The sequence below is a fragment of the Trichomycterus rosablanca genome, chromosome 8 (genome assembly GCF_030014385.1).
Source record: "Trichomycterus rosablanca isolate fTriRos1 chromosome 8, fTriRos1.hap1, whole genome shotgun sequence".
NCBI classification, from domain to species: domain Eukaryota; kingdom Metazoa; phylum Chordata; class Actinopteri; order Siluriformes; family Trichomycteridae; genus Trichomycterus; species Trichomycterus rosablanca.
In genome coordinates, this window is record NC_085995.1 from 5,955,483 (window position 1) to 5,968,215 (window position 12,733).

At 39.8% G+C, this 12,733-nt stretch overlaps 1 protein-coding gene across 1 annotated transcript in view; it reads left to right on the forward strand.

The window, feature by feature from the left end:
• Nucleotides 1-755: 755 nt before the first annotated feature.
• Nucleotides 756-12,733, forward strand: part of LOC134319661 (gamma-aminobutyric acid receptor subunit alpha-2) — a 54,431-nt gene continuing 42,453 nt past the window's right edge. The window contains exons 1-2 of the mRNA XM_063000955.1: nucleotides 756-826; nucleotides 3,219-3,334. Coding sequence (XP_062857025.1) covers nucleotides 756-826; nucleotides 3,219-3,334 — 187 coding nt within the window. The remainder of the gene's footprint in view (nucleotides 827-3,218; nucleotides 3,335-12,733) is intronic.

Genomic DNA, 12,733 nt, shown 5'->3' on the forward strand with positions numbered 1-12,733 from the left:
ACTAAAACAGCAGCATGGTAGATATTAAACAATGGCCACAATGCAGAAATTCACCCTGGAGAGGGCAAATATCCATCTTAGAAAAAAACCACCACCACACATTCACATACAAAACCACACGGGCATTGGGAGAACATGTTAAAGGTCTCGCGTACAGTGACCAGAGGATAATCCATGTTGCTGCCTTGCATGCATTTGAAAGAAAAGAAACGTGCGCTGTATGGATTACTGTTAACACTATCGGGGTTTCATACAGCCAGCCAGGCAGTCAATAGTCTTGTTTATTTTTGAGCTGACTGGTCGAAATGGAATAACTCATGGGTTGAATTGCAGGTCAGAGATATGTTCTAAATCGTTGGGAATAAGTCCAGCTGCTGCGTCGTCTCACTGGCGTGTACTTGTAAAATGTGCAAAATGCACCGAATAATGTGAACTGAGTAAAGAAAGGAAGCTGGATCAGCTGGAGGAATTATTATTCAGTGCAGGCATGTTTACGTGTCAGTGAATAACAAACAAGTGCTCTTTGTTAGCATGTCGAGGATGAAACATTATTATGAAATGCACAATATATGCAAATGCATGCATATTTACATATATGTGCATGTAGCCTATGTGCGCTCCTTTATAGCACAAGCGCAATTTTGCACGTTTTTTGCACATGGTTATAATCTGATTTGTACCTGTGGTTTCATATGCTTTGTCTTTTTATTTTATTTCTGTCATGTATGCATTATTTTTCCCATAGGGGTTTGGATATGACTGGGAATCTGATCACATTTCACCGTTTGGTGCTGTGCATCACCTTGCTATTATTCTGGCGCACCAGGTAAGAAAACAAATGACCCTGCCACCCTCATATCTCTGCACTGCTCGTTTTATTCTGCTACCCATATATACTCACATTATTAATACATTATTAAAACTGGAGTCGATTTTATCAAAAATTGTTCCATAGTGAAATAGCACATGTGTATCTCCAACCTTGTACATGCGCAACCGGCACATATTACGCGCATTTTATTAATTACGTTTTTCTTACTAATTATTTGCTAATTTGTCTAAGTTCAATATCCATCGATTTGAAAAAAGACAAGCTTATTTTCTATTAATTACTCATTAACACTAGAGCTGGTTCCTCTAGGTGGGGGTGTGTAACAGTTTCATTAAGACTGGTGTTAATGCTGTGAGAATAGTGGTGACAGATTGTGCACTTGTGCTTCAAAGTGCGGTAATAGAGACCACACATTATGATGATACATCTACAAACATCTGTTCGGTGCTACACCATGGCTTAAACAGTTGAACAAAATATTTTACAGCACTGACACACATTACTGTTATAGAACTCAAAAAGAAACAGATGTGTCTCCCTGTATAGTCTGCTTGCTCTAAAGATTTATTTGTATGCATTCTAGAGTTATTTTTTTCATGCTAATCTTTCTTGGCCCAGATTGTTGTAAAGTTTTGTAGAAAGTTCTTAGTTTTTTAATCATCAACCATTGTCACAGCAGGTCTTGATTCACCAGGAAACACTGGGTGCAACACAGGAATCCCCTGGATCGAGTGCCAATTCATCCTAACACACACACACATAGTCAATCACGTTTGTGTAGACGCTTGGCCGACCGATAGCACTGCTGAGATTCTAACATGGATCAACTTCAGTTAAGCTGCCACTTTTGAAGCAGCATATAAGCCCATGGTTATGTAATGCTTGCTTGACTGTGGACTGTGTCACCTGTGTTCTAACTGCTTCATGCCAGACCTGTTTTTCAGTTTGGTTTTTGAATTTCATCTGACCATTATGACATTTCCTTTTAGCATACGGTGACAGTTATATGTGAGATTATATATATACTGTATATATAAACAGCACTAGTTGTCCACTCCTGATTGAGGAGAGTGAGACTGACGCATGCCCCCTCCGACACGTGTGCATCTTTTCACCTGCTTGAGGTGAGTTTTTTTATGCGGATCAGCTTTGTGTACAGAGAGCCACACCCTGATCACACATTATCCTCAGATTCCGTATAGGCAACAGAGGTCGTAATTGCATCAGTTATGAGGAATCCCCTCCAGCACCCCCTTTGAACAACAGCTAATTATTGTTCGTGTAGGCGCCCAGCCAGATGGCAGAGCTGAGTTTCGAGCTGTGTTCTAATTTCTTCATGGCAGATCTGTTTTTCGGTGGTTTTTGAATTTCATCTGACAATTATGACAAATTTCCATTTCCTTTTAGCATACAGTGGTTTAGAAACCATGTATGTATGTACTTTTGGGTATGTACAATGGGTAAAAACAAACTAGCGCGGTTCATATATATGTTTTTCTTTTTTGCGTTTTCCGCCAATTTTCCTCCCAATCTTGTCATATCTAATTATACGATTGCATTACGCTTCCTCTCTATTGGCATTGACCTCCACTCTCACCGGGGGGTAGCCGTGACTAACACACGCCACCTCCGACATGTGCAAAAGCTGACAGCTTCTTTTTACCTGCATGAGGCGAGTTCATATGAGGATCAGCTTTGTGTACAGAGAGCCACACCCTGATCAACACATTATCCATTATCCTTTGACTCTGTGAGGTCGTAATTGGATCAGTTATGAGGAATCCCCTCCGGCACCCCTTTTGAACAACAGCTAATCGTTGTTTGTGTAGGCACCCAGCCTGCAGGATGGCAGACTAGCCCTGTTTATATTGACAGAAAAGTCACCAGCTATAGTCAATAATGTTTTCCAATTTAGAAAAAAAAAAAATTTACGTCTCAAGACAACCATGAGATAATGTCAGTTACATGCAAGAACACACCTTGTGATAAAAAGTTATAGAGGCCTGTCTTACTACTGATATATATTAGGAGCTGGAAGGATAACAAAGATGAATCAAGAACATGTTAAACTCTACACTAGCAGGGACAGAACATTGGTTGCTAGGGGGCAAGGGTACCAGCAGTTCGTTTGCTGCTCTGTAATAAACACTTTGGTAATGGTTTGCATGCTAATCCTTTGATATTTAATTTACTTTTAATCACAGATACCACTTAAGAAGTTACCAATAGCAACAAGCTCTTAGAGAGTTGTGGTTTAAAAATATACCTTCAGCATAATAAGACCCACCAGCACTTAAAGCACTCAGTATTCTAACATGATAAAAAGTTTTTTTTAATACAGTAATTAATTTCAGCATATGCTCACCTGTTTGCTTTCACTGTGTAGGTCAGTAACTGCAGACTCCTCGACAGATGCCTTCAAAAACAACATCACCCTCTTCACACGCATCCTCGACCGATTGCTGGATGGTTATGATAATCGGCTCAGACCTGGATTAGGAGGTGAGATATGGGACCCACAAAGGCGTGTGTCTTTATGTGACTTGAACCAAAGTCAAATCAATGTTTTAGAATTTTTAAATACGTACTGGCCAGCATTCTAATAAATCAATCTAATACTTTATGGTTTTACTAAATATAAATGGCATTGTGGCAATTTATGACGTACATTGTGACTAATTGGTGACTTAGTAATTAAGGTACTGTTATACTGACTAGAAGGTCATATAAACACATCTACAGAGCACTTTATTAGGTACATGTATCTGGTATGCACGTTGATTATTTTATAAGCTACACCTACCATACAATAACTTTGTGTATAGACAATTACTGACTGTAGCCCATAAGGCCCTTAACCCTTTCTGCTTAAGGCTGATGATCCTGCTCTCTGACCCCAGCTTCCAAACAAGCTGGGATATGAGAAAAAAGAATTTCGTTGTACTGTACACATGTATACGTATATATGACAAAAAAGGCATTTATCAGAAAGGGCCCCCCAAAAGACACCCACTGTCCAGAATTATTCTCAAAAATGCAATACTACAGACAGTACCCCACTAACTGGTGCATCCAAACTTGTGCAAACATGGTGTCTCCTCCAGAGCCCCATTTCTCTGGTGTCCCTTATGACTCCCAAAAAGTGCCACAACACTAGGTGGGTTCCCGAAAAAGATAAAAAGTGTGCCAGGCTTATATGCCAGCAGAAAGCGAGTTTCCAACAGTAGAGCTGTGTAAACAGTAAAAACAGTAAAATCTGTGAGGGAGAAAACCCTGGTTAATAGAAACTCTCCCACCTGGAGCGAGGTAACTTATAATGAGGCACAAGTGACTGTCAGTTAAGAGGATCTGACACATCAGTCATCTGCTCCTCTATATTTATCTGCCAGCCAAATCTGAAAAAAAAGGAAGAGGGATATGATTCTGTAACCGAGCCAAGCAGCCAATCTCTACAGTAGGTACTTGGGAGCTTAGGAGCTTGTTACAAAACTCATACAAATAAAACTTACTAAACAAGCACTGTTCATTTGTGTGTGTGTGTGTGTGTGTGTGTGTGTGTGTGTGTGTTAAGTTGGGCACACAATTAAGATCACAGCCACAATGCAGATTCACCCAGATGTTTGTTTGTTTGTTTATTAGGATTTTAACGTCATGTTTTACACTTTGGTTACATTCATGACAGGAACGGTAGTTACTCATTACACAAGGTTATATTGAGCACAGTCTTGGACAATTTAGTGTCTCCAATTCACCTCACATGCATGTCTTTGGACTGTGGGAGTAAACCGGAGCACCCGGAAGAAACCCACACGGACACGGGGAGAACATGCAAACTCCACACAGAAAGGACCCGGACCGCCGAGGCGACAGTGCTACCCACTTAGCCACTGTGCCGCCCCCAGATTTTTGTTTATAGTTATATAAACAAGTAGTTTGAGTTTATAATTTACTGTAAATGTGAAATTGTTGCTTTTCTCCTTTTGCCTTAAGTCAGTAAAATGACCATAAACAGACTGTATTCATTTTTATGCTTTGTGTAAAAAGCCTTTCTATGGTCTCATATTGCGTGCGCTAACACTGTTGATTTTTATTTATTATGTTTTCATCTGTTGTAGACAGTCATATAGTGTAATAAAGCTGAAAAAATGAAACTAGGCAATTAGAGTACACAGATTTGAATAAATCTGCTCCCGGTGTCAGACAATTGCTGTTTTGTATTACATCTGTGATGTTAGGGACTCTCGACAGGTGGTTACATCAGCACAATTTTACAACAAACACTTCACTTACCCTGGAACAGGCACTTTTATTTTTATTATTAAATAGCAAAATGTAAGCAAAAAGCAGAGAGCCTGGCTTATGCTCAACTATTAAAGTAATACTCTTTTATACCAGCAATTTCTGGTTGAATTATGTCAGAATAAAAAAAACACCTTTGGGATGAATTGGAATGTGAATTGCGAGCCAGGCCTGACCTCACAAATGCTGTTTTGACTGAATGATCACAAATACTCACAGGCACAGTTCCGATTCTTGTGGAGAATGGGGGGTCCTTATTAATGCACATGATTTTGAAATATCCACCAAACCCATTGGTCGAGAGACCCCATGTCTCTATACTTTGACTGTATGGTGTATTAACAGACCCTAGAAAGGGCGGAATTCTTACAGCTGACTGGAATTATTTAAGCATGGTGGCTAAGTGGGTAGTATTTGTGCCTCACAGCAAGAAGGTCCTGGGTTCGATCCCCAGGTGGGGATGTCCGGGTCCTTTCTGTGTGGAGTTTGCATTTTCTCCCCGTGTCTGCATGGGTTTCCTCCGGGTGCTCCAATTTCCTCCCACAGTCCAGAAACATGCAGCCAGGCTAATTGGAGACACTGAATTGTCCTATTGTACCTAGCTGCTAGGATGCATAAACCAGTCCATTGTAGTGCCGGTCCCAAACCCGGATAAATAGGGAGGGTTGTGTCAGGAAGGGCATCCGGCGTAAAAACTGTGCCAAATCAATATTGCGGATCACGATCCGCCAACGACCACTAACGGGGGCAGACGAGGAAATAGAGACCGGCATTATTTAAGCAGGTGGAAAAAAGCCAAGAGTACCTGAGAAAATCCCACATGGACACAGGGAAAATGTGCTAAACTACTTGCAAACAGTGACCGTGAGCAGGGATGGAACCCAGGTTTTTGGGACCCATGTTGGTATGCTGCACCCATTTTGACAATTTTTAATTTGGTCAAATGATTAGGGCTAAATGCTTTTTTAAGTCACTGTTTGATGGAGGAAGGCGAATGTAAAAGAAAAAATGCGGATACAAATTTAATTATAATTTAATGATTTAATGGGTATTTTATTTTTTTAATTTGTGGAGTGAATTGTGTAACTTTGATGGCTGTGTTTAGTCATATTCATTTACCATTTAAGCTGTCTGGCTGCCGTAGCTTAATAACGTTAGATCTAATAAGCAGCAGCCAGTAATCATGACTAGATTATCATATTCAGTAGGGAACCAATCACTTAGCAATAATATACACTATCCTGTAGTCTGTTCTACAGCTGCTGGACATATAAAGATCCATTCATTATGCAGCGTAACAATAATGATACAAATACAGCCAGATAAAGATGTACCAATAGACCTGAAAGACAATATTAACATCGTAAATGGAGCAGAATGATAATGTAAACTATGTGCCTGGGCTTTGAATGGAGAAAATGAACAATAAGCATTGTAGCACGGCTTCAGCTTATAAAATATACACTGATGAGCCAAAACATTACGACCACCCCCTCTAATGTGCATTTCAGTGCACAGCAGCTGTTTTTACTGCATGTTAGGCAGGTGGTCATAATGTTTTGGCTCAACGCAATTCATTAATTCAACTAAATGAATTGCTTCATTCAGGTGAAAGTTACTGTGTGTCTGGAACAAATCACAGGAAATGTAGGACACATGGCAGGACACTCTGGACAACACACTCACACTTTATCAAAAAATATGTATATAGGCCTCCACTGACCCTATCCTAACCGAACTACATAAATTTTGTTTGAATTGGAAGGTTAATTGTGGGAATCTGTGCCCATTCAATTAAAAGAGTATGTGTAAGGTCAGACACTGACGTAGGACAGACACTGTCCATAATTATGTGAAAAGCTTTCCCATTTAAGTAGAGAATATTGAAAGGGGGCAACTTTTTATATTAATACCCATAGTTTTGGAATGGGATTGTCAACAAACCAATGGTCAGGTGTTGTCATACTTTTGACCATAGAGTAAACATGTAGAGGAAACCAAAGATCTTCTATCAGTCAACTGGGAACCTGTATTGATGGGGCCTGCACAGTGAGACAGGGTATAATGGATGAAGGTGAAAAAATGCAGTTGGTAGTGCACATATATTAGAGGGGTGTGCCGGTTGCTGCAATCCTAATTGGTCAGGAGTGTTTATAAGAGGTCTGCAGCAGTAGAGGCGAATTATGATCAGGTAATTGGATACGACTAAATTGGAAAGAAAATGGGGGGGGGGGGGTGCATAAAAACAGATAATACAACAAGGTTAAAGAGGGAGTATGAAGTAAAATAAAAATTGTCTATAAAATGGTGTTGTCTGATTACTAAATTGTGAACTAAAGTCTGTAAATCCGTACAGTTCGTGTGCAGATTGATTGTGTACCTGACTGCAATTGTATGGTAGAAAACAAAAAAACATGAAGTATTCTCACAGTGGAGCACTGTAGCGATAGTCATTCTGTTTGTTATTAGAAAATGATGACAGTTTTAGTGTTGCAGCAGCATTACACTGGGTCTGTCTGAAAACCAAGTGATCTCTCTACATAGACGCATTTTATGTCATCGTACACACTACTGAGAAGAAGGCATGTCAATTCTTAAATACCTTAAAATGATGCCTACTATGGTGCCGTATTTCTAAGCTATAAACTGACTGAATAATGAGGGAGAGTCTGATGCTTCATTAGCGGTAAAGGCAAAACCAACATTCAGCATTAAATTCTCATTCATTTTTAATTTGTATAAAGGTGTACAAGTGTAATTTATTTGAAAATTTGGGCGTGTCAGTGACAAAGATGTTAGGTGGCATGCTAGGGGGTTGTCCCACCTCAGCCCATTGATTTGAACTGTGTTAGCTTAGTAAGCGAAACTGTGGTGATGTAATCACCGTAATCGCTGTTTAAATAATCTGCTTTATAAATTCGATGTCGTATTAGAATTTTCCAGGTAGGCAGTAGGCAACTAGGCAGCTCTAACTAGCACTACCGTTCAGTCTTTCCATTGTGGTAAGCTTAATTGTGCTGAAGTATTGTGAGTAAAGTGGTTAGAACAGACTAGCTGTATTATTAACAGTGCTCCTCCTGTGTTCTGTGAAGTAAACATCACTTCTATTTATTGCTTTTTGGAAAAGAATTCCACCCACGAGCATGCACCCTGCCACTCTATTTATCTCTTCATTCTGTTTTAAACCTGTGCGACCTTCTGGGGACATCTTTCCAAGCTGCACTGCACATTGTCAAACAACAAAAGAACCATTGATTTATACGGTAATATATTCAGTATATTTAATAATGAACTTAATCCGCATAATTCATTGTCTAGCATATTTATTGTCTAGCAAAACAGAACTATTTCTGAACATTAAACAACAGTAATTAGATATTTTCAGCCCAATTTTAGGAAAAAAATAATAAATTTTACACCCCCAAAATACTCATCAGTGTTGCTATATATAAATGTTTGATTTTAGGTGCCCAGGTGGCGCAGCGGGATATTCAGCTAGCACACCAGCACCGAGATTCTGAACTCCTCGTTTCGAAACTCGGCGTTGCCACCTGTCGGCGGGCATAACTGCCAGTGCCTGCAGCAGATACTAATTGGCCACTGTATCTGCAGGGTGGGGGCCAGACTATGTGTGGGTGGGTGGGTCTTCATAAGCTGTGTAAGGACCCTGATTGGCAGAAGAGACGCCTGTGCAGAATGCAGGGGCGAGAAGAGGAGGGCTATGCATGTGTCGGAAGAGGCGTGTACAGAGACGTGCTCTCCTCGGATGCAATCGGGTATCCCTCAGCAGCGGGAGACAAATCCTTTCTGTGTGGAGTTTAAATGTTCCCAGTGTCTGCATGGGTTACCTCCAGGAGCTCTGGTTTCCTCCCACAGTCTAAAAACACAAGTGAGGTGAATTGGAGATACAAAATTCTCCATAATGGTGTTTGACAATGAGCTCAAACTGATGAATCTTGTGTAACCAGTAACTACCTGAACTGTCATGAATGTAACCAAAAGTGTGTAAAACATGACATTCAAATCCTAATAAACAAACAAACAAAATGACCAAAAGTGTGACTAAGACTCAAATCCCAGTCTGACAGGTACAGAACAGACTAAAAGCTTTAGGGAAGATTTAGGGAATCAATAACAGTCAGAGATTGCTTTACTGTAACCATTCACAGTTCAGACACTGCGTAAGCACTTTAAAAGAGAAATGCCAAGTATGATTTGAATTTTACCTTAGCATTAAATTATTAATTAGCTGGACTTTACAGGATGAGAAACATACACAAGGAATGCTATCAGAACTCTCATGGATGTCACAATCCATCTCCTGCAGTCCCCAGAGAGGAACCGCACCTCAGGCAGGAGATGTAAAAGGGCAAGGTGTGATTGGTGGGTCTGCTTACTCATAAATCCCAAAGAAACTAACGGCCAGATGTATTGTAAGCTCTTTGCTCATGATTTCCAGTGCAGTCTAGTCACAATCTGTGCAAAAACAAACAACCAACCTGCATTATGTATAAAACTGCAGCAGGAGCCTCTCCCCCTCATGCATATGCAAATAAGCAAGAATTGTGCAAAAAATAGGAAGTCCACTGAAAAATGACTATTGGCAATGCAGCGTACTGCAATGCAAAGTATTTGGACACCTGACTGTGAGCTTGTTGGGCATCCTATTTTAAAAACAACAGCCACTCTTCTAAAAAGGCTTCTTATAAGACTTGTATCTATGGAATATCTGTGCATGTCTGTTGGAATTTGTAACTATACTGTCAAAAGATCAGTCAAAAGAGCATTTGTATGGCTGGGCACTGATGTTGGTCAAAAAAGCCTCAATTGACGTTCCGGTTCATACCAAAGCTGTTCATCTTGTTTATCTTGTTTAATTGAGATACAGTGGTATCTTAAAACTCAATGTCATTAGGTTCTGGGACTGGCGTTGAGTTTAAAAGGCATTAAGTTTCGAGGTATTTTTTCCCATAAGAATGTAGGGGAAAATGGTTAATTCGTTCCATGGTCCCGTGGACTTGCATATTTTAGGCTTATGTAAAATAATGGGGTTGTTTTTGACACTTATACACAAAAAATAACACAAATACAATATAAAAACACTGAAATAAAAAGCTGTGTCAAATATGTCAAATGTGGGAAAATGGCATTACCTAAGCGAAAAGGTGATCTGAATCACATAATTTGGTGTAAGAAGCACAAAACATGGACTCTTGAGCAATGCTAAAAAGTAGCATGGTCTTATGATCAACTGCATGTTCTATGTTGCCACTCAGGTGGCAGAGCGGTAAAATACGCTAGCACACCAGAGCTGAGATTTCGAACACATCGTTTCAAATCTCAGCTCTGCCATCCTATGGGCTGGGCGGCTACATGAACAAAGATTGGCTGTTGTACACAGGGTGGGAAAGCCGGACCAGGGTTCCTTATAACTTATGCAGCTATGACCTCTGCTGGCTGATTGGTGCCGCCTGCACAGAGTCGAGGAATAATGCGTTGACAGGGTGTGGCTTTCTGTACAAAAAGCTGATCCGCATAATGAACTTGACTAGATTGGGGAGAAAATGGGGGGGGGGGGGGGCATCTCTGCATCCATAATGACACAGACATTCTTTGCATGGTCTTCCACCAGCCAACGAACACAGACTTTTCAGATTATGTCCCAATATTCCAGGATAAAAATCCCCCCATACAAAAATTGTCCAATGTCTGACCTTAATCCTTTTTGCAGTGTTGCCCATGTCTACTTTTTGCTTGGGAATGTTGAGAATTACTTCTAGCCTATTTGAACCTTCAAGCTTTTGTGATCTATCAGTACAGCAGAAGATTCAACCTTTCATATTCAACCTGCCAAAAAAAAACATTAAATCTTACTTGGGCTAAACAGCCTGTGTTATTGTAATCCTGTTCAGGGCTTTGCATGATTAACTTTAACACAGTTAATGGCCATCAAGGGGCCATTTTTCAATGTCTGAGCGGACAGCTTTATTGTCACTGGACTGATGATTTAATGAGCTAATAAAAGACACATCCAGGTGCACCATAAGCAAATCTGATTATTATTTTGCCCTCAGGAGATCATTGGCTGACTCAAGGTAAACCTGTAGCGTTTATTCCACACTCCAGTAAGCATGGTTTAAAGAAGAGCCATTATATAAACTCTTTGTTATTAAGAGGAGGTTTGCATGGAACACAAAGCCACTAAGTGCTTGCTTGCAGACACAAATGCTACAAAAGAAATGTGAACATACATATAGACTGGCACAGTTGGCATCTCAGCATGAGAGATGTGAAAGACTTCAAAGCCAGCCAGGACTGAAAAGCTACATACTGCACTGTTCTGTCTTGTTTATGTCAGTATAAACCCTCATACTTCTCGTTCTAAACAACATAAAGAAAGAAGCCGTAATGTAGAGAAGAGAGCCGGGAGAGGGCTAGATGAGACAGAAGGGGAATAAATTGTGCACGAAGCAAGAGATGGGTCAACCCCAGTGTCTAGCAGTTAGAATCTGCTGTGTTTGTGAACGCATCTCACCTAGAAGAGACTTGCTTCAGGCTGTAGGATGACTGAAAAAGCAAGCTTCCAAATAAACACGGTCTACCTGAACATAGCCTTGTTTTAAATAAATGCTCCCACTGCAGTGTATCTTTTCTCAAGAATACCTTAGCCAGTTAACATTCAGCCACAGACACCATCAGTTACAGAAAACTCGATTTGTGGCTGGAAGCAGGGGGGAGGAAGAGGCTGAAAATTACCTGGCTGAGGTCTGAAATGTGAATCAATTGGTTCTTGTATACCAACATAAAAATGTATAGGGTTGGAAACAAGCATTCCTTTTTACTGTTTGTCCTGTTACTTGAAATGACAACTTAATTTTACAAATGAATATAACATACTGTATACTGTGCATTTGTTTTTTTTTTTGTTTTTTAAAGCATAATAATTAAGGCTCTACTAAATTCATGGGAAATTTGATTATTGTCACAGACCTTGTTTTTCAAAAATCACAGATTTCATGGATTTTTACAGAAAAGAGCCACATTTTTACAGAAAAGAAAACATAAATGGTTGGAAGTTTTCCAAATTCATTTACCTGAGTCGTGTTTTTAGCTGCATTAGACTTCGACATCTTGGACAGTTTAACTAAGCGATTGCTAACTGAATTGCCGACGGACTGCTAGGACCGCCTCATTTTGCAAATTAACCAGTAAAAGTGAGGCACTTGCACGCTACAGAATGTTAAATGAAAAATGTTAAATCGCTAAACACAAACCTTAAATTTAAAATTTCACAGCAAATCGCATATTTCATGGGAAGCAGCTCATTTCACGCTCCTTGACGATATTTTAGGTAGGCTCTTAATAATAATCAGTGGCATATTAAGGTTGGGTTTACATTGTATTATATTATAATATTAATAATAACACTCTGAAGGACTATAGGACAATTTAAAAGCCAGCGTCTGTCATGATATGGGGGTGTGTTCTTGCCAACAACATTGGTAACTTGCACATCTGTAAAGACACCAATAATAATGAGGCTTAGATTTACATTTTGGAGCAACATCTAGAAAACAACATTTGTCTAGAAAACATTTTTGC